This window comes from Contarinia nasturtii, unplaced genomic scaffold, assembly GCF_009176525.2.
Source record: "Contarinia nasturtii isolate CC-2019 unplaced genomic scaffold, AAFC_CNas_1.1 Cnas_scaffold_129, whole genome shotgun sequence".
NCBI classification, from domain to species: domain Eukaryota; kingdom Metazoa; phylum Arthropoda; class Insecta; order Diptera; family Cecidomyiidae; genus Contarinia; species Contarinia nasturtii.
In genome coordinates, this window is record NW_022197486.1 from 2,974,026 (window position 1) to 2,999,357 (window position 25,332).

A 25,332-nucleotide genomic window follows, 5' to 3' on the forward strand; every position below is an offset into this window, starting at 1 on the left:
CACACACACACACACACACACACACACACACACACACACACACACACCAAGGGCTAACACTTCTTCTTAACTGAACGAACATGTACATAAATCAAAATAGCAAATTTGCAAACTGTCCGACGAAGGCTTTCTAAATTCTCATAAAACCATTGCCATGGCATCGGTAGCTCAACATACCGGCTCTTTTTTATTTTAGCGTTTTTTTCTCGCTTTCTTTCTCTGTCGCACTCTCTATAGTCTAAACTTGTTGTTGTCAGTATGTAAGTGCCATTCGAAACCAAATGGCGTGGCTTTCAAATGAATGCTTTTTGGATCTTCAATTGGTTTTCTCCATGTTTGTCTAAATTTAGGCAATGATTCGACATCGAGTATTCTTTTGTCGAAATATTTTGGCCGCAATGGGTTTTTTTCTCTCTCGTCAGTTCTTGGTTTGTTTCTTTTATGTCGTTAATCCTCGCAATCACACATACACACAGTCAATATAATATTATTCAAATTGAATCTAAGTGTGATGCAAAAGCATCTTTTGGAATAATTTAGCATCGATCTGACGTTGAAAATAATTCCAGTATAAATACATATTTCGTTGAATGCTAATACATATGCAAAGTGGAACAAATTGAAGTTAAAACATACTGAACGATGGAATGAAAAATGTATTTAAGCAAATTTTTGTTAAACAATTTTATGCTTTGTATTTAAATAAATTCTGAGCGCAAGCGGATGCGCAGACATAAACACACAAAATACACCGTGGAATACAACAAATCAATTCAATCATCAAAATTCCGTCAGCGAAATTGAATTCAATGAGTTTCGACAGAAAAAAACAACTACAACAACAACAAATAATGATCAATTGGAATTTCAAATATGAATTATTTTGTTTTCGGTGGTACCATTGAACGTTCAAAAATGGGCCCGATAAAATCGTGCATATTCACACGTTTTGCTTGATACTTCAGTCCATCATATTGGAAAAGTAACCGAATGGTAGAACTCAAAAAAAGAGAGAATTGTCCGCCCCAAAAAGGCGAATGAGCTAACTAACGAAGCGTCCGTGAAAAAAAAAGTCTCCAAATCAACTATAGTTTCAAGAGACATCACCGAAAATTTCATCAAGGAAGACAACAAAACAGGAACACACAAAAAAAACGACAACAAAACACACCAAATGATCCAAAAGTAATACATATTATATAATAGTATTCCGTGTTGTTCCAATGTATATTATATGCGGTTTTTTTTATATGTGTGTGTGGTTGTGCGCTCGCGCTATAACCATAACGATGATATTTGTTTAATTTCTTCTTTTTGTCGCTCATTTTTGCCTCTTCTCGGCGCTTCTTCTATTTTGTTTTCTTTTTTGTTGTCGTCGTTTATTGTTTGTAATATTCTTCATCACATTTGATGGTGTTTTGAAAAGAAAGAATATAAGCGCATTTTTATGTGGTTTTTGTGATATTGGGTTTGGTTATTTTATCCGTGCTTACATGTCAAAGTATTGACAATGATCAATTCGGTCGTGTACGCATTTATTTTTTTTTTTTTTTATGGAAATGAAAATGAGTATTTAAAAATACGAATTACACACTCTAATCGAGAGAATGTACGTACGTATAGAGAAAAACACCGAAGTCAAAGAGAATATACATACGTTATGTGTCTGTTGTATGTGTAAGATTGTCTGAGAGTAGGAAAGAGAGGCTTCACATACGGTTCGACATGCTTAAAGCGCGAATATAAATTGAACAAAAAAGAAAAAAACCGAACCAAACAGAGAAAATATCAAGGAAATCAGCTTAAAATGCACAAAAGCGATTCAGAGTCACATTTTGGGCTGGCTTTTCAGTGGCTCTGTCGTTCACTAGTTTTAACGCCAAATATACTCTGCTACTTGGGTACATTTGTCATCAAATATCGGTGTTTGTGCCTATGTATGTGTTCATTTTTTCATTTTCTATTCTATTTGACATGATTTGTGTGCGCAAATGGCAACAACGACAACTATACCGCACATACTTTGGCCGCTCACACAACACATCCAACCGTATTTGTCGCGTTTTATTTTTTCATTCGTGTTTTTCATTTTGAGTTTGTATGTTGGTGTTTTTTTTTTCCTCTTACAGTGGCCATTCTATCGAATTATGTGTGTGCGCGTGTGCTTGGAGCTTCTTTTTTTCGGCGGCTACTGTCACACCATTTCTTTTTACGCCGATCTATTCGTCTATTTACGTTTTATATGTACACAAAACAACAACAACAACACATTTTTAGTTGTTTTTAATGGCATGTCGCATTGCTTCTGTCTCACGACTTTTTTCCGTCTCTTTCTCGTGTTTATAAGTGAGAAATTTTATCAGTTCTTGTTTTTACGGTAAAATTAAACTTGTCGTCGTCAAGTCAAGTCAAGTCAAACATACATACACACACATATCATAACATTTCATTTCTTTTCAATTATTCAATTATTTGTGCATAACGCTGATTGATACGTATCCAAAATAGATGATCATGGTTTGACCACACGACAAACCATAAAAATACGATCGCTAACACTAGCCACCAGATCAATATCATATAAAAGAAAAAAAAGCGATCACGATACGCATATCAATCGCATAAGTTTGCATGTCACTTTCTAAATTGGTAGACAGCATTTGCATATTTGATCTGTAAACAAAGAGTGTCGTTTTGATGGTGCGCGAACGAGTAATCACAAAAAAAAAGAAACATTTATTCATGTGATTGTTGGTTATCATCATCATCGTTGTCGTCGTATTGGTCTTCATTGACATGATGATTAAAAATAAACCATTAATTCCGCTCATTTCAGGTTTGTTTCTTCAATAAAAACTGGATGGGAACATCGTTGTTGATTTTTCATAATTCTGGTGTATTTTAGTTACGGTGAGGTTGTTTTCTGTCGTCTGTGCATTTGGTTTCATATTTGTACACTGGTTTGATACTTTAGGACATTGCGTTTTTTGCAATTGTTCAAAGTTAACTTTTCCACTGTTTATTTTTTGGCATTCATTCATCTTTGATTTGCATACAACAAAATGCAATTATTATTATTATTTTAAAAAAAATCGGGCTACACTTCATAACAATGTATTGCACACAAACACTATTCATATTACTCTCTTGTCTTTTTTCTCGTTTATAAGAAACATTACTCTAACACTGTTTCACTGTATTTAAAAACTCGCCTGAAAATTTACCATTTAAAATTCGACTTTTTTTTTAATGTATCACAGTCTGTGTATCGATCAACAAAAATTGAATTTTCCTGCATGAAATGTAGACATTAACAACAATGTGGAGGTAAAAAAAATTGTGTCGTTCCATGTTGCTGTTTTCACTCTGTCAAATAAATCGGACACTTACAGGAGAATTATAATATGGCGTTTCTCTCTGTTGCCATCTCTTTTCATTTCGATAGAATTTTAGTCTCGTCTCTCGCACTCTCTCTCTCTCTCGCTCTTCATGTGTGCTGTTGTTGTTATTTTTATTTATTTCTGTGGTGTATTTCTTTTCTCGCTGTTGTAGCTCTGTGCTAGTTGGTTGATTTTGCCCGTACATACGGTAGTTGTACTGTACGCACTCATCTCTCACACAAGCCACAAATGCACGGAACACATTCGACTATAGCACATCTGTGAACGACAACGACGACGACGACAACAAGAACAACAACAACACCAACAACAACGACGACGACGAGAGGTTTGCCGTGTGTTATATTACATATACACACACGCACATATCATTTTGGATACATAGACAAACACATGTATGCTGCTGTTGCTGCCACTATTCACAAGTAATCTCATCCTCATCGGCTTTGTCAAATGGGTACGAGCTCGGTTCTTTTTTGAAAAATATTTTGCCAGAAAGGATATACATTTGTATACGAGCCTTGCGTTTCATTTCTCTGACAAATTCGCTCACACGTCCGCAATTCTTCAAAAGAATTTCTTCGGAAGTAAAGAGTCTATCCGAAGTTCGAAAAAAAAAACATATAGAATGGTGTAAATTTCAAATTTGATGATTAAACTCCTTGACCTGGTTCGTTGTGTTTGACTATTTTACCGTGAATGTATGCACATACATCTCTTTTTGATTAGGTTTCCATTCCTTTCAATGCACTTTTTGATGAATTAAAAAAAAATCATCGCATGCAAATGAAAGTATGTATTCGAGAGAGCATAAGAATGAGTGAAAGAAAGAAAGGAAGGCGGTGGTGGCGGGGCTTCGAGATGATGTGTTTACTTGTCAGTATATGTATTATAAATCAACATAATCTTTAGCCAGTATATAACACACAAGATATAATGTGTGTTGTGTATTTGTTGTTGATTTTTCTCGTCTTCGTTTCTGGTATGAGTGTGAGTTTATTTTCCTTTCATTTTTTTGTGTCTCTCTATCTTTTATTTTCCTCCTTTTTCGTCTTGTTTTTCACAACCGAAATGTTACGCCGCTGTTTTTTCTCATACTCGGTGACTCTGTGCTTTTTCTCTACTGTGTCTCTTTCTTTCGTTGTTGCTTATTCTACATTGAAAAACACACATTCGCACACATAAACCGATGAAACACATTCACGTCTATCTTTCTTTCAATTATTACTTTGTGAATATGAAACAACAAAAAAACTTTTCTTCTTTCTTATGCTCACTCAATTTTTTGTTGTTTTTTTCTTCTTTCTCATTTAAACTACTTTTTTCTAACTGCTGTTCCACGGGAAAAATGCGCTGTTATTGCTGCTTTCTTGTCAATTGTTATTTCGCTGAAAGCATGTTTCTGCTGCAAACTTTTTAAAATCTATGTCACTTTTATTTCTGCTGATGTGTTGCTCGTCGATTTGCACATATATTCAAATCACGTTAATCGAACGAGACATTTATATCATTACAAATTCCAAATCAATAATAATCCGTGGCACGTTCATTGTTTTGTTATCCGATCAATTTATTTGCCGTTGCACTTTTTCCAGCCCAAAAAATAACACACGCTCACAATAGCAAGCAGCAGCAGCAGCAAAAAAAATCAATCAGTCACGAACACACTTGCATACACACAGAATGACACACACTTCAAGGAAAACTGCTTTATTTAATCATAAACTGATGAGATTTAATTGGATGAATCTATTTAATTCGACTTTCAACCATTATACTCAATGCATTGAATTATGCAACATGAAAAATTGCGTTTCAGTTGCCAAAACAAAAGTTGTGCCCATGAAACCGCGATCATGACGTTCCGAAACAGATGGATTGATTAAATTTCACTATTGACTGAAATTGATGTATTGTTTATCAAATTGGATTTGGTGATTTGTTTAAGTATAAAACAAAAGAAAAGTACAAAACATCAATTAATGATAAACTTTAAAACAACAACATGTTTTTGGTTTTTTTTTTATTCTTCATTGAATCCATAGATGAATGGCATACGGTAACAAACTACTACTACCTTTGCAGCTAATACAAGCCAATATTATGGTATAGTTATGTTCTGTGCGAGAAAGAAAAAAAAAGCCGAGAAAGAAGAAGAAGGAGTGAACACACTGTCACACACATTGAACAACAACAAATGAAAACCGCGCGACCGACCAGATCAAACAATCCATAAATAAGAAAAAAAAATGATCTGAGAATCTAAAAAAAAACGAACTTCAAACGAAAATTTAATGTCTTTTATACACTGAAAATTTTTGGAACAAACAGCGGAACTGGCAAATCAAAAGATGAAAAACGTCCTTTTTCACGGCACACTATACCTATATTTCGGAAGAGTGCGAGTGAACGAGTAAGATGTAGAGGAAGAGTGAGAGAGAAATCTCTATTTGTTTTGCCATAAAGGGAAAAGCGCACTTACAACACTAACTCACTCACACATGCACACACACACACACAAAATATGTCGCACGAATTTTTCGCATTTTCCCATCAATTTTCTTCCATTTCGATTTCAATTCAAACTCACAGCACACTTTTTTTTCGATGTTAATAATGATGATAATCAAACAATATTGGGCTAAACGCTGATGCTGATGATGATTATAAAGATGATGGAGTAGATTAAAAGTGCCGAAGCAAATATGATATGCGAATTGGTTGATTACTATGCACTAACATATATATCTATGGCAATATGCGCGTAATAATAGAATATATGGTATATGTGTATATAGAGGGAGTGTGTATATGAATATATACCAAAAATATGTATATATCTCAAATGAAACTATTTGATACGTACAGAGACAGTAACGACGATGTAACGTCAACAAAGGCTTACTTTGAACTGTTCGCCATTCGATGTCGAACGAAATTTGTGTGTTGGATGTTTGTCCCAAACCAATACCATTGCAAACGCTCCAATTCATACACACATTCATGCATACATATACAAAAATAAACGCACAAGCCGAATAATCAATTCAATGTATATGGCACCGTTTTTTTTCTCTCTCTCTCTCTTCTCACTATTGTGTGTTACCATCGTTGCCTTAGTTGATGTTTGCTTTGGGACGTTTTTTTTTTTATTTCTTCATTGAGTCTATCTCTTTTCATTCTTCCACTTCAGTACTTTAGTTTCGCTTTGCAATTGAGTAGATTCAATGATGTTACATTGCTGTAACGTTACATTGTCACAACATTTTACCTTTAATGAAACTCCTGCATTTTAAATATAAATCGAATTAAAGATTGAGATTCTTTTACCAAAATAGACGGAATGAAACAAAAAATAGGTATGAAAAAAGCAAAAGTAAAGGTTAAAACTCCACCAACCAAGCGAAAAACGAGAGCCGCAAATCTCAGAACAAGCGACTATTGTCAAATGTCATTCCATTTTCGTTTCTCTTTCTGACAGATCACTGAATCGCATTCATTTTTAAGTAATGATAGCATTGGATTGTTTTCATTTATTGTGTATTTTTTTTAATTTTTGGAGAAATTTTCGGAATCAACAACATTGCAGTGCAGCTGAATTACTATTATACTATAATAGAGTGAGTTTAATATTGGAATCTTGAAAGCTATAATCATTCTGTGTGTAATGAATTTTGGAATTGATATTGTCTATTGCAGGCAGGTCTATTGCAGTTTACAAAAACTGCACTCATTTTAATACATATGTGAGTATAATTTATGCCAAAGATAAATAAATATGGAATTGGGAATAAAAATGAATTAACTTTTCGACATTCGCACATACTTTTCTATCTTTGCAGCTGGTTTCAACGATGGGTAATCTGAGCGTACGCCCACCGGTACAAACATTACAGATTTAAATCAATTTAAGTCAATGTAGCTGATACAAACAAACATCTCAGGCCACTATTGCTCCATTTACTCAAAAGTATGGCACGAAATGGATTAAGTTTGAGTACGAAGCTGCAGGACAACTTTCCATTAAAAATGATGAAATCAAAATCCATAATTTTAAGACGTTCTTTCAAATGTTACGTTGCTTCAGCCAATCGATACACAAATTGGATATTTTTGATCGACACATATGTACAACATGAAAATGTTCTTTTATATTATTACGTTATCATTACCTGTGTAGTTACTGTCGCATCCTGGACTACATGAACGAATTTTGTGCCGAAGCTTTGACCGATGTCAAATTCTATTCCCCAATAGGATTTGAGTGCATCGAAAAGCCTTTTGCAAATATTGAAGATCTTACGATTACCAAGAATTCATTGTTGGAAGAAAATATTTGAGCGCAGTTTTTCCAAAATTAAAAAGTTTGAAATTTTCCATTAATTTTTTTGAGCACGATTTCAATTCAGCCATAGTAGATTATTTCCCAAATTTACAGCATTTGGAATTAGATTTGGGAATTTGCAGGCTTGGTAACTGTAAACAGGTTGTAATCGATTTATTTCGTTTGAACTCACACTAACTAATTTTAGTTGTTTGGAAGAAATCAGTGATCATTTGCAGGCATTTGAAAATCTTGATGTTTACGTATTTATAACCGTTCTTGACAGATCTCAATTCAATTGCAAGTCGATACATTTTTCAAACGTTAAACAATTCAAACTTGTACTCAATATTCGTAATTGGGATTTCAATTTGGCGAAACTCCCTTTTCAGTTTGATCAATTAAAAAAGTTTTTTTTTTTTCGAAGTGTAAGTCCGAGTACAATGATTTGTATAGTGAATTTTTGAGCGAAAATCCAACTATCGAAAAATTAACATTTGACCATTTAACTAACTATGATGTTACTATCGATGATGTTAAGAATACAAAAAGGCTTCAAAAAATGCTAGCATCCTTGAATGAAATTATCTTTAACAACTGGTATTGTATTGATAACTTTATGAAATACTGGGCAAATGATTTAAAAACACTGAAAAGATTTAACTTCCTTGGAGGCGCAACTGAAGAACAAATAAGAAAAATACCGGTCGACAAATGGCATGCAATTTTATCAAAGAAAAAAGGATCTTTGAATTCTCGTATGTATCAGTCACAATGCATTCCATTCAAGCATGAATTTTTTGTTTTGCAATTGTAGTTCAAATGAACGAGGAACTGAAAGATTTTGCAAAAGTTCTTTGATCGAAATGGACCCACGAAATGAAAATTATCACTGAAGTCAATGCATTTTGGACGAATACAACCGTAGCTAGGGACCATATCAGGTTTTACGCTCTTCATTCGCCATACATACATACATACATACATACATATCAGGTTTTCTTTCGTGTGATACACACGCACACATATAAAAATGTGTTGGAATCAGCATAGAATATATACTGTTTTTTTATCTCTATGTCTGCTAATTTGTCATGTCCGATTGATAATAATTGTTTGAAAAAAAGAAGAAATTTTTGAATACGATAATATACTCGCGAGTCGTATTTAATGTTCGTCTTTTTCAATCGTTCATTCGAACATAGCATTTTCGTAGTGTGTCTGGTTTCCATTGATATCGCTAGAAAATTGCATTTTTAGTCATGCAAACACACACAAACACACACAAACACACACTAAATATGGGCTAAAACAAGAGGAACATTCAACGTCGGCTTGTTGCCATCAAATAATGGCTGAGAAATACGATAGCAACAGTGTATGTATGTGTTAATAAAAATGCATAGAAATATTGTTGTTGTATGAGTGCAATTTTTGATGTTTTGTTTGCCCGCTGGTGTTGTTGCCATTGTAATGAAGCGCGCCACCAAAAAATAGCAGGTTTTATATACAAATAAACGGTTGTGCGCTCATTCTCCCGTGTGCATGTCTCTCGTACTTTTTTCTTATTTTCTCTGTGATAAATGCTCAAGTCATTTTGTGCCCAATGTATGCGTTCTTCATTACCCTGTGTAGTAAGCATGTATAATGCAGCAAAAAAAAAACCAAGAGAGATATATTGCATTTCCACTGTATGCGTTGTATGCGTTGTATGCTCTGAATTGATTTGAATGATTACGACTGTGTTGTTGATCAATTCAGCTACTGATGCTGTTTAGTTCGCGAACCACTGATTCTGACTATGGGCATTTTTTTTCTCTGCTCTTTGATTGCCAAAATGCTGTACGGCTATTACAAAACCACATTTTTATACAGATTTTTTTTCCATTTAAATTTGAATTTTTGTCCCATGCCATTCCAATTTTAGATCAAACCAATCGAACTTTAATCGCATGATGTTAAAATTTGGTTTTCTTAATTGAAATATCTCTGAATCGCAAAATTGAAAAATCGACAACACAAATATTGGTGAAAAGCATTTGGGACGATAGCGGTTCAGATGTTATCATTCATTCGGTGATTCCCGTTCTTCTTTCATACACTTTGTATGCAAAATTCCAATTATCAAGGAAAAATACATAATCACAGAGTGGATTGAAGACGATGTTTAAGTTACACTATACACTGTGTGAAATGAGTTTGTGCATTCATAGTAAAACGGTTCTTTTTTCCATTGGGGCATTTCGTTCGGTCGCTATGGATCCTAGTGCTCTTTTTGAATATATATGAATATGTTAAATGTGTGTTTTTGTGATCCACATTGCAATTTATGCTGTAATTTCGATTGCATGTCAGTTTCTCGAATATAATCTCTATTTCGCTATGGTTGGTCATGTGTAATGTAAATTAGTCGTGGGTGTATTTGTGCGAACGCATCATGAAACGCAACACACATCGCAATTTAAAAAAGAAATCTTCTAAGTGCTTCAAGTTCTGTGTGTACTATAGGGTGTTTCCCGCATATGCAAAATAAAAAAATGGGTATTTTCAATAAAAACAGCGCAAAATTCTGTGCTAAGTGATAACACTAACAGATTGTATCGATTGCTATTACGACTTCCCGAAACGAAAAACTCTCCGATGTAAACAATATTTTGCGTTGATTATTGTTATTATAAAATCGGAACGCTATTCATTTAAATAGAATATGAGAAATTTCAAACATGTAAATCGTACAAAACATTCCATTATGATACACTCACAATAAGGCTCACAACTGTGGTGTTTTTTTCTCTTGTGCAAATGAGATGAGAGCAAAATTGTTTATAACAAATAAACAGCATTGTGATTGTTTCAACATTTGCCTGTTCTTAGAACAGACGACATTATGTTCGTTTTCATTTCATCTGACGATGCACACACAGCACACGCTCTTTCTGTTTTGATTATTAGTTTATTTGTATTGTTTGGCATCGTCAAAAAGGCAATCAATGTGTTGCCGTTTGTTTGAATATCGAACACAGCGGTAATGTTACATTTTTTTCTGTATAGAATGTAAGTGTGTGTGACTTGAAATTTGAAATTTCGGTTTTGCTTTCACCAAATGTACAACAATACTCTCGTTTGTATTTCGTTGTGCTTCAGTTGCAGTTTGTGGCGTGTGCAATATTTTTGTTATAAATGTTTTATCAAATTTTCTTTTTAACGAACAGACAAATGTGCTGAAAAAGTAGTTTCATATGGTGTTTGCGTTGTTGATTATTCAAGATGGCATGGAGAAAAATGCGATCAAAGACAGAATTCAATTTTTGCAACCCAATCAATTTGCTGCTTTTGTTCAACAATTGGTTGCCTGATATTTTTGAAAACAGGCAGTCATTTATTTAAAAAAACAGCATTGATTTTTGTTTCGCTAACGGATACAAAATTGAATTTCATCAGAAGTTGAAATACGGTCGGCTTAGATTTCAAAACGATACTTACACCGTATCGAAACGAATCAAATCAGAACAGGAGCGACTTCCGAAGTGGTCAGATGTAAGTATAGCTGATCAATATAATATAAATTTGTAATTTTTTTTATCAATGTGCAATGCATATAGTTTTGTGATAGTTTATAAAATAAACATTTAAAATTGACGTGATTTTGACAGAGAATTTAATTAAATTTTTTACTTTTATTACTTGCATACACAATAGATTGATCGGAAAAATGGCGAACAGAAAGTACAAGAAATTAAAAAATAATAAGTCTGGAAAATTGAAGTCGATTTCGGTGTCAGCACCAAAGAAACCGGAAAAAGAGGAAAAAATTGTCGGATTGGCTACGATCAAATGCAAATTCAAATCAATTATTCGAAAAGAATACCGCGATGTAATTTACAGTGCAATCACCGAAAAAAGTTTAGAGGCGACAAAGATAGCTGTATTGGCTTCGCAATTGTTTTTGTTTAAAGTTCAAAGTGCAATGGACTACAACAACTTCGGTTTCTTTGAACAAAATGGTGAGAAGTTAATTCGCAAGTGCTTTTACGCGGTTTTGGGGAAAAATATCGAAAATTGCACCATGGAACCCGAATTTCGGCAATTTGCACAAAATTTGGACGATGATCATCGCTTTGAATGGCCAAATAACAAACATTTTGGTAATGCCATGGGCGATATCATTGATATCTACGAAAACAATTTGATTACAAATTTGAACACGCACCCAGGGAAACGATTACGCGAATATCTCAACATGAAGGTGTACATGATTAATTCGAATCCGTATTCGGTTTTCAAATTTCAAGAAAAGGATGTTAGTGCGTGTATCCGTTTGGCTATTTATGGAAATGATGTAGTCATTCGTGGAATGGATGATGTCGCCAAACGTGAGAGAGTACAATGGTTGATGGATTACATTCGCCGAATTTGCTGGTGGGATATTCCAAACGATAATTTGGGTTTATTCACGAAAAAACAATGGTTCAAATCGTTGCAAATCTGGCTTACTATGCAGCGCGAGATTGATGAATTCAACATTGATCAAGAGCTAAGAGAAGAACGCAAAGAACAAAGACAAGAGCAACGAAAGCAACGTCGTCAAAAACGAAAACAAGATGGCCAACAACAATCGAAATCGCCTGAGGATAATGCAAAGAACAACGTACCGAAAATCAAAAATTTGACGGTTATTCCAATTTGTCAATTCAAGCGCAAGTATTTTCCCATCGATACTTTCACGCTGTATAAAATATTATGCGGTTTGAAGCTCATGCCAAAGAACGATAATGGAATACAGCTGACATCAAAAGAATTTCAGCGCGACAAAGAGTGGTATTGGGACAAAATTTTTGATATGCCGAAAATCAAACGGCTTGGCAAACGAAAGAAAATGTTCCATTATCGAATAATGTCAGATGGCGAAGGAGTTTCGTTGCTATATGATATTGAACGAGAGCCGTTCAAACCAATTGACAAAGCGGCGATCCGAAAACGATTCGTTGAAAATGGACCTGACAAAATTAAGAAATTGTTGGGCATTGATCCGAATGAAAAAACGTGGAATGCGACAGTGCAACGTGATGTAGAAACGGGCAAAGAGGTGATTGTTCATATATTTCATTTGATAAAGTGTATTTAAAATTCACAATAGAATACAATGCTTTATTTTAATTATTTCTTTTCTTTTATTTCGTAGGTTAACATCAAGATAAGCTCAAAACATTATCATTGGATCGCCAAACAAAAGGTACGAAACAAGAAGGCAAAACGTTATACGAAGTCATTCACTCAAGAGGAACAAAATGATCGAAATAATCGGGCACTGTATCCCGCGATGCCGTCTCCCATGGGAAAACATTGGTTGTGTTATGTGCATCATCGATTGAAAATGTTGGACAAAGGAATGGAGGCGTATGCATCGGACAAATATACGCGGCTGTGTTTCGACAAATACGTCGAATCAAACAGTGCAATCGATCAAATTGCCGGCATGTTGGTGAATTATGAAGCAGCAGTGGTGTATTTTGGAGCGGCTGAAATATCACCAAATCTACCGTTCCATATCAAGAAGCATGTGAGATGCCCCGGTGCACGTAAAATGAAGAATGCCTTCAAAAAGCGTGGTGATTGTGTCATTGTGCCGACGGATGAATATTATACGTCTCAAACTTGTCCAAAGTGTTTGGAAAGATTTGATCCCCGCACAAAAAGTCATCGGTTCAAAGTCTGTCAAGACTGTAAGCCCCATCCAGCTGCTATGTTGCCATCCATGATCGTAACACAGATGGGCACACGAAAATTGCAGACATTTCGGAAAATAGATCGAATAGCAAATGCAGAAGCAGAAGCAAATCATCAAAATGCAGGACCTTTACTCTCAAAGGTGGTAGTATACCGCAAAATCTGGCTAGTAAACCCTGATAGTGGTGTTTTGGAATACGCTGATACTGATGCTGCTCAACAACAACCGAGTGCTGCTGAACAACTTAACGCGCTTGTAGCTGCAATTGAGGTGGAATTTATTGATTTTGAGGGGCGAATCAAACGCAAGACAGTTTGGCATCGCGACATTGCCGCTGCGAAATGCATCCTCATCAAGGGTGAGTTTGAAATGGAAGATGTGAAACAATTACATTAGTCGTTTACTTATCTCTTTTTTTGATTTGTCAGGGCATTTTTGGCTGTTTGACCTGGAGATACCCAAGACATTACAGAGACCAGCGCCTGCAGCTCAAAACAATCAGTATTAAGCATCAGCTAGCCATTTAATAAAATTAATTTAAAAATTTATACGGTAACACTTTGTTACTTTCCGCTATGCCTGAAGCTGTGGTATAGTAGGCTTTGCCTGACGCACCTATTAAGTGGTGTTTTTCCATTGTAAGTATCTGATATCAACAGTTTCGATGATAGTTACAGTACACGGAGCGATTGCTATTTGGACCATATATATGGTTTTTCTTTTGCTTCGGGAAGTCGTAATAGCAATCGATACGTTCTGTGAATGCTATCACTTAGCACAGAATTTTACGCTCTTTTAATTGAGAACACCCATTTTTTTATTTGCAGGTATAGGAAACACCCTAGTGTACTATTATCATCCGTTACTTGCGTATAATTGCATAAATTTTTCTATTCTTCTTTCCTTTTCTTTCTCTCTCTGTCTTTTTCAGACACCGACTTACGTTTTTCATGATTAACTCATATAATGATGATAAGCAAATAACACTTCAATATATGCTATTATATAAAAAAAGATTTTTTAAGAAATATTTCTGCTTGAAATGCACGTAACACAAAAAATGGCAAAAGCAGCTTTGATTGCTACTTTGCTCGCTTCAATTAGTTTTGATTTTATGATATTTTTTACACGATTTTTTTATCCCATTTCCTATATGAAAAATTTAATCTCTAAATATATTAATAAAAAATAAATTAATACAAGAACTTTTTTCTTCGTTAAAATTTTTCAAGTTTATTCAATTGAAGTAGACTTAATTTCACTGTTCGTTGTGATTCATACTAATTTCCATTGGTTTTTCTATTGACACTTTAATTTCATGTTTGTTTGAAACGGGCACTTGTAGCTTGTTTTCATATTTTTCTTTCTCTATCAGTTTCTTTCTCTTATATCACACATCCCTGATGTGGTTCAACACTAAAAAAAAATATTTGAAAAAAAAATTACGTTAAATTACCAATAATGTTTGCAGAAAAAAAAGAAATGACATGGAATAATCAACGGTGGTTTGTGTGCATTAAAAATGATTATTTTTAAGAATGTTTCGATCGAGTGTGTCAACATTTTTAAAATTAAAAATTCCATCCAGACTATAATAAAATTGGTATTTAAAACATAAAAAAATAATTTAATTCTTTTTCTAAATCTATTATACATTGATTGTGGGTTTCATTTTTTGGGTGTGTGAAGGGTGTGGTTATTTATTTATAATTTTCTCTTTTCAACAGTAACTAGGATAAATTATATCGATTTTCAAATTGCATTAACAATTTGTTCTATCAATAAATTTCTATAGATTTTCTGCTTTGCATTCATTTTATCATTGGTGTGTCTAAATATATATTAAAATACTCATTTAACTTAAAGTTCATTTACATCAAAATTCCATTAATCTTTTTCTTTCTAAAAACTATATTTCATATTTTTTAATCTTTAGTTTCAGTTTTCCTTCGCATATCTCGGTCTCTTTAAAAAAGATCATTTTTTCAATTAGGTACTTGATGACGGAAATCTTTCATTTCGAAAAAAAATCATTAAATTTCCCATGTAAAACTTAAGTTATAATTTTTTTTTGTTAATATTGTTATTGTATACATTTCAGTATGTTATAAAATATGGAAAAACGAGAAAAACATTCTATATTTGCCCTGATAAAAATATGTATATTGGATGTTTTGTTTAATAAAATCGATATTTTTCTGTCATTTTTTAGAATTGTAGTTAAAAAAATAACAAAAGGTTAATTAAACTGATTATTATTTTCCGGTTTAGCATTGCTTGTCGATTCCATGACGGCGACTATAATGACCTTCATATGCTCAATCTTTCATGCATTCAAATTGAATTTCATAAGCAAATCTCATCAAATTAAGGGCGATCCGATTTGTTGCGTGTGTGTGTGTGTGTGTGAAAGAGAGAGAGAGTTTGTAAGTGATGTGTGAGTTTTTTTGTTTCATCTGTTCAATTTGTTATTGACATTGATTATCATTTTTCTCGTAAAACCATTGCTAATCAACTTGTGCTGGCTTTTTATTAATGTCTACAAAATAGATGTCTCGATGATTTTGTAGCACAAAATCGAGGAACGCATTGATTGGTCCGATTTCTTGCATTGACATTTGGTTGTGTTTTGCCCACACCAAATTTGGTCCAAATACAATTGCCAAATTGGATGATGTCATCTTATTTAAATCCTTGCACTCTTCAACTTTTACCAAAAACTCAATCAAATATTTGAAAAGCTCATAATTTTCGACTGGCAATTTTTCGCGCAACATTTGTTTCACATTTCGTGAACGTTCTTCTTTGGGCCATTCTATAATCGAAAGTGATGTAAAGTTTCAAACAAATAAATATCACACAAATTTCGATTTTATTTTTTGAATAAATATAAACATACCTAGAAAATTAACAATCTCTTCGTAGAGTTCAAATGTAAGTAGTGGTTCCTTAAGATCCCTTAGAAATGTTTTCAATAGACCGGCAATGGCGTGCGTATCGATATCTTTAAAATCAACCAATTCACCCGAATTGACACGTTTCTTCATATCGTTGATTGTATTTAAATTTCCCGATCGCCGAAATAGGCCTTCCGTATCGATGACACCGGTTATTGACAGTGAATCGACACATTTTCGCACAATGGGCGGAATATAGTTTAAACATGGACTATTTTCATTGATAAATTTTAATGTAACTCCGAATTGTGTAGTTTTTGGTAAATTCAGCCTTTCGTCTGAAGAATTAGCTTGCGTTCGGGTATTTTTCGGTGGATTCTGTCTTGAATCAAATCTATTCGTAAATAAAGTAAAACAAAAATCAATCGGGGATATTATTGAGAATTTAAGCGTATAATAATAGATAAAGCAAATGTAATCACAAAATTTTCAAAAACGTACTCTCGTATGCTGTCGGGTAATTTGAGATTTGGTAAACCGAGAGCAGGCGCTAATTGATCCAAATTTGAAATGTAAACCAGCTTATTTTTGAACTTTTCGCTAATGAACGGTTTGAAAAAATTCCAAATCACTCGAATGGTCCACGTTGGATGCACAACATACAATCGCTTGAGATTCTTACGAAAATTTCGATCAAGTTCTTTGTATGAATTCCACAAAAATTGAATTGACGGTTTATTGGCTTCTTTTAATCCCTGATGAAAATAAACAATGACGTAGTCGTCATGCACATATGGTTTCATTTGAGTTATAATAAACCTGAAAATTGCAAGAGAATGGGAAATATTTTTTATTATTTAGCCGAAAGAAAAAAAAACGCACACACAACAAACAAACCACGAGAAATGAAATTGATCATCGACCAGTGCAATTTAGCGGCAGTGCGGAACATTAGAAAAAGCAAATGTCAATAAATTAAATAACAATATTCGAATATACATATAAATTGAAAAAAATTCCACACTTCCGCGCACATTACACTTAACAAATGTTATTTTTGAATGTTACCATTACAGTGCAATTCCAATAAAAATTCAGTGATCAATGCTATTTTAATACTAACTCGATAAAAATGTGACCGTTCAGCTCTTGACGCTCGGGCAGGCGGCATGCATAAATGGCGAATATGTGTTGACCCTGTTTGTCGGTGCCAAAATAATCGATAAACTTCAATTTCGAATAATTTAATGAAGCCGTTAACTCATCCACCTGTATGCGTGTGTTTTTGTGTATTTGTGTTACACAAATGAAAATGAATTTTAAAATTAATGTGTTTCTTTATTATTTTTTTTTTAATGCAAACATGGTGCGAAATATATAGCACTTGGATTTTTGTGTAATTTGGTGTGTAATACATTCCATTAAATGAAAAACAATGAAAGAAATAAGCGTTTACCTCGGGCTGCGGTAATTGATCTTCATAATTGTCAGCCTCAAGTGTATCTTGAATGTCAGCTACCGCCTCTTCCAATTCTTCTGTGTTGAAATCATCATTATCTAAACCATATGAATCAACTGCAGTCGCCAAAATGAATGCATTCATTCGCGATACAGGAATCATGGTATGAGAATAAAATTGAAGGTAAAAATAGTTAAAAAAAATGTCTTTGTTTCTTTTTTTCCCAAATTCCGTCGTCAACTAATTCAAAACAAAATTCTGTTCAAGTAATTATTGAACATTAAAAATGTATGTATCACAATAATGACAAGAGTGAGATCCTGTCTAAATTTCGGTGCCCCTATGTTTTATGGGCGTTCATATATTTCAATCAATGTAATATCAGCATTCTTCTTTCATCACCAAATGTTTATTGAGCATTTTTAGTTTTTTGTTTTTGTTTTATTTTTACTTTTATCATTCGGGTGATGATGGTACGTTTCATTGAATTGCTTCAATGTAGATAAAATTCAATTGAAAAATCTAAATTATCGAATAAATTTTTGTGTTGTTGTTGAGTCAACTTATTATCAGTGCGAGTTGTACGCTCTGTTATCGTAAACATGTAGTGTTTAAGTTGAAAATCGACAAAAAAAATCTCACAACATGTCTTGTTTCATTTTGATTAAACGCTGAACAACAGCAGCAGCGACGATGACAACAACAACGCCATGCTATCAATGGTGATGAGTGCGACTGGAAACGATGAACATGCGAATAAAATACATATGTGTATATATGACGTCGTGGAAACGTCAAAATGTCAGCGGAATATAAAAAGTGAAATATAAGTCGGGGCAAAAAGGCATATAATTTTGTATTTAGAATGAAGAAAGAGCAGAACGGTGCTGAAAAAAGAAAACAATAAAGAAAAGAAAAGAATAGGCATATTTACCGTTCGTTGTGGCTGGATGGGTCAGTTCAGTGTCATCGAACTCCAAATTTGGCTCATAATCATGCCAATCGGATAAACTGGGCAGCGGCTCTTCACCGTCATTTATTATTGGATTAATTGCCGGACCTTCAACCAAAAACAAAACACAAACCATTAAGACGCATTTTTTTCGCTTCATTTGATTTAGATCGGAATAAAATTGAAGAATGTTCTATATGTTCTAAAAAATTTTTTTAAATAAACATAATTACACTTGTAAGCATTCACCAACAACCACAAATGCGATCAAATCGGAAAATACACAATGCCAAGAATCTCACAAACAATTACACACATTCAAATGAATATTTCAGTAGTTCGTTGGAAAGAATGCAAAGAGCGTGTCTTCTATACCTACCTGGTAAAAAGCTACCGCCTCGATTCTGTAATGATCTTGATGGATCCATTGTTTCTGTTTTTCTATGATGATATTTTGTTTTTTTACTCTTTTCTTGTCGACTAACCGAACGGGAATATCGGTTGCTGTAAAACGGCTACACAAAATTGTCTCTATTTTTTTTTCCTCACGAAAGACACAAACAGACACGACAGCATACACAAAATAATGAAAACCGATCACAACCAATTTACACCGAGAAAAACCGTGATTTTCATTAGTTACACTCTATTTTCACTTTCTATCCGCTGTGTATGATTCAATTTTTGTGTGAACTATTTATTATGGATTTCCAAATTACAATACTTTTTGTAGACGATGGTGTGCAAAAGCGAATCTAGAAACGTAATACATATGCAAACACACGGAACATTCGCATGAAAACACCAATCAAATGTATAAATTGTTTGTGTTGCAATCGCGTAACCCCGCATACGCATTCACATAATATCTTTTTTTTTTCGAAACAGCGAACAAAATCTGTTCGGTCCGAAAAATTACACACACACACTCAAAAAAAAGTTGCAAAATTCAAAATTCTCTCGCTTCGTGGAAGGAATAAATGGAATGAAATATAAAAGCGCTATCGTATGAATAGATGTAGATTTAGTTTTGCTTATTTAATTCCTTAAAATGTTTTGCCATAGATTGATAGTAGAGTGCACTTGAATCGTCATCATAGCTAGTCTTTTCTTTTTGCGATTTCACTGCTGCTTGAACATTTTGCTTTGATCCACTTTTGACATCATTCAGCGAACAATAACATCACTTTGTGTGCGATATTTAACCGTTTTTTGCGAAAAAAGATTTGTAACACATTGACGAGAGAAAAACAACAATTAAACAAAAAGAGCAACAACACGGAGAGAAAGACCGAACAAATGTCTCATCGTCCTTCAAAATGCGTTTTGTCAAAACCGTGTGTGTTGGTTTTGTTTTAGCCTGTTTACACCGCGATATCCGACCCGAACACAAAAATGACACCGAATGCGATCAACCAAATTAAATGAAAAATATCAAATAAATTGACGTCATTTTTTTTCTGCTAGCTACTATCGTTCGTTTTGTCTCTGTGACTCCGTCGCACTCTCTCTCTCTCTCTCTCTCTTGCTGTTTTTTGCTGTCGTTCAAAAGTTGTGTATGAAGCTGATCGAATTCAAACGTACACGATGAAATGTATCAACAAAGTAAATAATATAGTATTACTGTTGTCTTGTGCTGGCTGACTGACTGACTGGCTCTCAGTGTGACACAACCTACGCATACAAAGACATCCAATGTGAGTGTGTGAGTGTAGCTCAAAAATAGTAACGTACAAATGCAGCGCAGCACATAGCAATTGCATTGGTGTTTGTATGTGTGAGTGTTTGTGTAAAACAGTGAGTAAAAGGGAGTTTCATGCGAAGTTTAACTGTCAAAATACCACATAGCAGCAAAAAAAAAAACGTCGGTAACAACAGCAAACGGGGATTGTTTTGATTTGACTATGTGACATTTAAGGTGTCCAAAACAATAAAGTTAAATTCACAAAAAAAAAAACGTCTCGTACAATTGTAGAATTTGAAAATATTTCAAGAATAATATTGTACGCGCAAACAATGTGTAATAATTTAACGATTTTTTGTTTTCATGACATGTCGAAGTGATTAAAATGCGCACATACATTTGATTACGAAGGAGTCACGGTGCATATGTCAAAGAAAAAAGTGAAGCTGTATGTATTTTTTTATGTATCTCTCTGTTGTATTCGATATTCTAATGGGAATCCAAATTAAAATTGTGTCTAAAACCAGAGTCTTTTAAAAGTTTTATTCCAAATTTCGGCCAAAAAGTTTAGTTATATCGACGTAATTAAATACTGAGCAGAAATCAATAGCAATATGTCAGACAGTGAAGCAGCCCGTGAAAGTTTGCCATCGATAAGTGATTTAACATTGAATCCGCCATCAACACCAATCACCAAAACACCAGCCACCGCCGATGGCAAAGTTAAGAAAGAAATTGAAAAAGGTTCGGATTCAGTTGCAAAAATAATCAGTCTCACAGTTCACCAAACTCATTTTTTTCTCGTTTTTCTTTTTTGTAGTGGAAATATTGCTGAAACCGACGGGAAGTGCTCCAATTATAAACAAAAACAAATGGAGCTTAAATGCTGAGAAACGTGTTAGTTATATACTATATTGGCTTCATAGCTATTTTAAATTAGATGCAGAAGAGAAAATCGTAAGTTGGTGCCCATGTCAAATCGTTTGATTGGATTGGTTTGAATCAAATGATTCAGTTCAATTTAATTACAATTTTACTGATTTTAATTTGACATGTGTGTTTCTTTTTTTTCTTCTTTGCCTTTTCAGTTTGTGTATGTAAATCAAACATTTGCGCCAGCACCAGATCAAACCATAAAAAATTTATATGATTGCTATGGTACAAATGGAAAACTGATATTACACTATTCGAAGAGTCCGGCGTGGGGTTAAAATCGAAGAAATGTTAACATCAAGGAAGAAAAGACAAACCATACATTATCAAAAGAAGCAGAAGAAGGAGACCTTTTCATCATTTCCATTCTGTGAAATGCAAGAATTGCAGTTGTCGTTTAGCTAGTTAAGTTATAAGGAGTCATAGATTTATTTCATTTTTTACAATGCGAAGCTCTATTCTTATTTTATAAATTATACTCTATACGACCATTCACCACAATATATAAGTTTAAATTACCAAAATAACTGTTGTTTTTTTTCTTCTTATTTATTCAAGTCGATTGATATGAGATATTTCAAATTGTTATTGAGCTGGTAGAGAATTTGAATTTCAATCACGAAATATTCATATCGTACAAGGTAAGCAATGACATGAATCAGCCATTGCCTCTGAATGTGTGTGAGTGTGCACTGTACATGTATGAGTATATGTATGTGCAGTTGACATATTGTAGAGAATTGAGAGTTGAGGTTATGTCACCTGAGTGTTTGATACACAAAACGGAGGCCTCACAATATATATCAAACCAAGCAATTAAGGTAGGACATAGAAATTGGTTTATTTTCATTATTTTTAAATGTAAAATTTTGTTGATTTTCATTGAAAGTGTTACATTTGATGTTTGTGGAAACGGCAACCATGAAAAATGTTTGAATCAAAACGATATGGGGCGTACGGATCGTAATCGTAAGCGTAAAAAAGCCAACGACCTTGAAATACAGTCAACAAATGGCCGATTAGAAAGCATGAATTCCGAAGATATTTACATAAATTTGGCGCGATCGCTGTATCAAAATGGTTGGCTGAACGAGACGAATCTCAAAGTGGGTGATTTTCCACAAACTGGGCGCGGCATCTATTCCATAAAAAATTTCCGTAAAGACGATCTACTCATTTCGCTTCCAATTGAATCATTGATTAGCATCGTTACGATTGCGGATGACATGAAATTTCGTTATCTATTGAATCGCATCTTTGGCGAACAAGAGAAACAGTGCACATCACAAAGTTTACTTGCATTATATCTGTTATATTTAAAGCATACCATACAACGTACGGAATACATTTCAACGCTTCCAACATCATTTTCGGTGCCATATTTTTGCGATGCGGTCGAAATTCAAGCAATGCTTCCAGCAATTCGAGACAAAGTATACGATCAACGTGAAATTATCGATGTGGACTTTAATTGCTTTCAAAATTCATTCAAAGATACACGTTGTACATGTTGCAATCAGATTTATTTCTGTGATATTTTCAATAAGACCGACTTTGAATGGTCATTTTTTGCGGTCAATTCACGTTCGGTGTATTTTAATTTGGAAAAAATAGCCGTCAAACATTTGGATTCGGTGCGACGTGTACAAAAATTGCTCAAAGATGAGCCCACTTTGGCGTTAGCACCATTTTTGGATTTATTGAATCATAGTTGCACGGCTGGCACCGGTTTATATGTTAAAAATACAAACAACGGACCACTTTATCAACTGTATACGACTGTTCCGTTCACAAAATATGAACAAGTTTTTATTAGCTATGGCGCATTGGATAACATTAAATTACTTACGGAGTATGGGTTTTTTGTTCCAAATAATAAACATGATTTTGTGGAAATTCATCGCAAAGACATTGAATGTTACCTTAAAACGATTCCGTATCGCATCAAAATGCTCATTTCGAATGAAAATCTTGACCAAAATCTATTCATTACCCGCACCAATGGATTCAGCCATAACATACGGATTTTAATTTACATTTTATGTAATTCAGCGCATGCAACAACAGTGGCCGATGAAAATTACTTCAAAAAAATCATCTACGGCGACATCAATGGAAAAAACTTTTTATCGAACGATACGAAAGCAATGTCATCAAAAATTGTTGCGGTTAAAGTCAAGGAGTTACGTGATCAATGCGGTTACTTCACAGAACTTCAAAATAACAACACCATCACCGAACGAGCAACTATCTATTTGAATTACTTGAACGAAGCAATCAAATGGCTCGAATGTGTTGAGCTAGTTTGATAAGGCTAAGAAAAGCCATAATACTGTTTGTAGCATTTTGATTTGCGATACAAGAAATCATTTGATATTTAAGCCACGAAGAAATGAAAAGCAACAAATTTTTTTACAAATACAAGCAAATACGAATGCTCGCAAATAAGCCGATTGTTTTCTTTGTATGTTATGTTTATAAATTTAAATTGCATAGAATTTTATTTTCCATTTTATTTACAAATAAAATAACTTATTTCCAACCGATTTTTTTGTCGTTTTAATCAAATCAATTCTTATGATTAGATATTATAATGTATTTTCGTCACATATTTTTATTGCTGCTCTCAATTTTGCCGACCGGCTGCGAGGATTTAAATCGATTTCTTTCAGTGATGGTACAATTACATGTTTGTAAAGCGGTTTCCAGTTTGATTTCATGATTTTTTCAATGCTCTCCTTTTCGCAAATGGCCAGTTGACTAACATACTTTAAAGCAATTGAATTTGCGAGGCCTTGAATGACTTGACCTTGAATGTGTCGTTTAACAATTGTATCTTCTAACGAATGAAATGTAATCGTCACCAGTCGACCATTTGATTTCAAATATTTTTCGGCACACTGAATACCGTAGTTGATTTCGTTTAATTCATTATTGACAAAAATTCGTAACGCTTGAAATGTTTTTGTTGCATTATGCATTGGCCGATTCATTTGATCCATGTGAAAATGGTCATCAAAACATGATGCAACGATCCTTGCAAGCTCCCATGTCGTTCGAATTGGTGTCAATGCATGCCGTACATCGATTATTGTGCGCGCTATTTTCTTTGCTTTCTTTTCACCGCCATACACTTTTATAATTTTGGCCAAATCATTTTCATCAATTGTGGCTAGTACGTCAGCCGCTGTTGGTTCATCTGGATATCGATTTTTATCCATTCGCATGTCCAACGGGCCGTCAGCGCTAATAGCAAAACCTCGCTCTGGCTGATCAAATTGCATCGATGAACAACCAAAATCGAATAAAATACCATCGATACTGTCTGCATGCACATTTATTGAATCCAATAACGATGGCAATTCGGAGAATCTCCCACACAATGGAATCACCTGATTCGGATACATTCCACTTACTGCATCCATATACTTTCTGGCATCTGGATCACGGTCGAGCGCAATTACTTTTATGTCTGGAGCAGATTCTAGGATCTTTTTTGTGTGGCCACCAGCACCAAAAGTCATATCTATATATGTTTTATCACTTTCGGGTTTTAATGCTTTAATCACTTCTTTGGCCATAACAGGTATGTGCGGTTGCACGTTAACAACATTTTCCAGCACATTTGATTCGCTGTTTGTTGTGCCTGACGGCGAAGAAACATTTGTAACGAATGTTCGATTGAATAGAAGCGTAGATACTTTGCGACGAATAATCAGTCGTCCGAACATGGTTGCACCTAAATGAATTGTTTTTTTAAATTGAATTCTTCGTTGAAATTGTGTGGTAGAGCGATTTAATGATTTCACCGGTTAATTGCAATGGATTGGACCAACCGAATATGGAAATTTACTAAATTTGTGTTTGTTTTTCACGTATTTCGTATTGAAATCTCATAACCAACAAAAATATGTCAATATTTATGCTCATTGGGATATACATGCCGTCTTTTAT

The 25,332-nt window shown here is 34.1% G+C and overlaps 6 protein-coding genes and 1 long non-coding RNA gene across 13 annotated transcripts in view; 4 read left to right on the forward strand and 3 right to left on the reverse strand.

Moving 5' to 3' along the window:
* LOC116342348 (polycomb group protein Psc-like) overlaps positions 1 to 6,326 on the reverse strand; it is a 15,090-nt gene extending 8,764 nt beyond the window's left edge. Inside the window, exon 1 of one of the 4 annotated variants that reach the window (XM_031769939.1) lies at positions 6,268 to 6,326. The gene's annotated coding sequence lies outside the window, so the exon portion shown is untranslated. Of the gene's footprint in view, positions 1 to 3,224; positions 3,333 to 5,171; positions 5,190 to 5,991; positions 6,094 to 6,267 lie in introns of those variants that run through there. The other 3 variants (XM_031769914.1, XM_031769931.1, XM_031769923.1) reach the window with 3 other exon arrangements.
* A 281-nt stretch (positions 6,327 to 6,607) lies between these two features.
* On the forward strand, positions 6,608 to 7,960 carry LOC116347761. Of its 2 annotated transcripts, XR_004201714.1 has the most exons (4): positions 6,608 to 6,760; positions 6,964 to 7,021; positions 7,101 to 7,147; positions 7,244 to 7,960. It is a non-coding gene; the product is annotated as an uncharacterized LOC116347761 (long non-coding RNA). The 2 variants fall into 2 exon arrangements; XR_004201713.1 differs by lacking the exon at positions 6,608 to 6,760 and having other exon boundaries at positions 6,907 to 7,021.
* A 3,100-nt stretch (positions 7,961 to 11,060) lies between these two features.
* On the forward strand, positions 11,061 to 14,420 carry LOC116343500. 2 transcript variants are annotated; one of them, XR_004201343.1, is made up of 5 exons: positions 11,061 to 11,262; positions 11,425 to 12,811; positions 12,908 to 13,811; positions 13,882 to 14,091; positions 14,281 to 14,420. XR_004201343.1 is itself a non-coding variant. In XM_031771584.1 (4 exons), exons 2-4 carry the CDS (start codon positions 11,438 to 11,440, stop codon positions 13,959 to 13,961), a joined length of 2,358 nt encoding a protein of 785 aa, XP_031627444.1. In that variant the 5' UTR covers positions 11,061 to 11,262; positions 11,425 to 11,437; the 3' UTR covers positions 13,962 to 14,258. The 2 variants fall into 2 exon arrangements, 1 of the variants encoding a protein (XP_031627444.1); XM_031771584.1 differs by lacking the exon at positions 14,281 to 14,420 and having other exon boundaries at positions 13,882 to 14,258.
* Positions 14,421 to 15,059: 639 nt separating this feature from the next.
* LOC116343082 (rho GTPase-activating protein 68F) lies at positions 15,060 to 20,400 on the reverse strand. Its single transcript, XM_031770978.1, has 7 exons — positions 19,141 to 20,400; positions 18,744 to 18,869; positions 17,807 to 17,925; positions 17,474 to 17,619; positions 16,852 to 17,169; positions 16,353 to 16,744; positions 15,060 to 16,268 (listed from the first exon to the last, which is right to left on the reverse strand). Exons 1-7 carry the CDS (start codon positions 19,187 to 19,189, stop codon positions 15,961 to 15,963), a joined length of 1,458 nt encoding a protein of 485 aa, XP_031626838.1. The 5' UTR covers positions 19,190 to 20,400; the 3' UTR covers positions 15,060 to 15,960.
* A 108-nt stretch (positions 20,401 to 20,508) lies between these two features.
* Positions 20,509 to 21,902, forward strand: LOC116343090 (autophagy protein 12-like). Of its 2 annotated transcripts, XM_031770997.1 has the most exons (4): positions 20,509 to 20,893; positions 20,986 to 21,189; positions 21,266 to 21,402; positions 21,534 to 21,902. In XM_031770997.1, exons 2-4 carry the CDS (start codon positions 21,060 to 21,062, stop codon positions 21,654 to 21,656), a joined length of 390 nt encoding a protein of 129 aa, XP_031626857.1. In that variant the 5' UTR covers positions 20,509 to 20,893; positions 20,986 to 21,059; the 3' UTR covers positions 21,657 to 21,902. The 2 variants fall into 2 exon arrangements, with proteins under 2 accessions (XP_031626857.1, XP_031626850.1); XM_031770990.1 differs by lacking the exon at positions 20,509 to 20,893 and having other exon boundaries at positions 20,903 to 21,189.
* Positions 21,903 to 22,112: 210 nt separating this feature from the next.
* Positions 22,113 to 23,925, forward strand: LOC116345785 (SET domain-containing protein 4). The gene is made up of 2 exons (XM_031775471.1): positions 22,113 to 22,199; positions 22,268 to 23,925. The coding sequence occupies exon 2, from the start codon at positions 22,326 to 22,328 to the stop codon at positions 23,685 to 23,687; it is 1,362 nt and encodes a 453-aa protein (XP_031631331.1). The 5' UTR covers positions 22,113 to 22,199; positions 22,268 to 22,325; the 3' UTR covers positions 23,688 to 23,925.
* LOC116345796 (probable methyltransferase-like protein 15 homolog) lies at positions 23,879 to 25,327 on the reverse strand. The gene has a single exon (XM_031775483.1). It carries the CDS (start codon positions 25,107 to 25,109, stop codon positions 23,967 to 23,969), a length of 1,143 nt encoding a protein of 380 aa, XP_031631343.1. The 5' UTR covers positions 25,110 to 25,327; the 3' UTR covers positions 23,879 to 23,966.
* Between the last annotated feature and the right edge of the window lie 5 nt (positions 25,328 to 25,332).

Bases quoted from the DNA above. Each gene is read 5' to 3' on its own strand.
- LOC116343090 (XM_031770997.1), top strand. From the start codon at position 21,060: ATGTCAGACAGTGAAGCAGCCCGTGAAAGTTTGCCATCGATAAGTGAT. The intron at 21,190-21,265 runs GTTCGGATTCAG...TCTTTTTTGTAG, and splicing joins TAAGAAAGAAATTGAAAAAG to TGGAAATATTGCTGAAACCG. The intron at 21,403-21,533 runs GTAAGTTGGTGC...TTGCCTTTTCAG, and splicing joins TAGATGCAGAAGAGAAAATC to TTTGTGTATGTAAATCAAAC.
- LOC116343500 (XM_031771584.1), top strand. From the start codon at position 11,438: ATGGCGAACAGAAAGTACAAGAAATTAAAAAATAATAAGTCTGGAAAA. The intron at 12,812-12,907 runs GTGATTGTTCAT...TTTATTTCGTAG, and splicing joins ATGTAGAAACGGGCAAAGAG to GTTAACATCAAGATAAGCTC. The intron at 13,812-13,881 runs GTGAGTTTGAAA...TTGATTTGTCAG, and splicing joins GAAATGCATCCTCATCAAGG to GGCATTTTTGGCTGTTTGAC.
- LOC116345785 (XM_031775471.1), top strand. From the start codon at position 22,326: ATGGGGCGTACGGATCGTAATCGTAAGCGTAAAAAAGCCAACGACCTT.
- LOC116345796 (XM_031775483.1), bottom strand. From the start codon at position 25,109: ATGTTCGGACGACTGATTATTCGTCGCAAAGTATCTACGCTTCTATTC.
- LOC116343082 (XM_031770978.1), bottom strand. From the start codon at position 19,189: ATGGATCCATCAAGATCATTACAGAATCGAGGCGGTAGCTTTTTACCA. The intron at 18,870-19,140 runs GTAGGTATAGAA...TTTTGGTTGAAG, and splicing joins AGGCGGTAGCTTTTTACCAG to GTCCGGCAATTAATCCAATA. The intron at 17,926-18,743 runs GTAAATATGCCT...TGGCGACTGCAG, and splicing joins CCATCCAGCCACAACGAACG to TTGATTCATATGGTTTAGAT.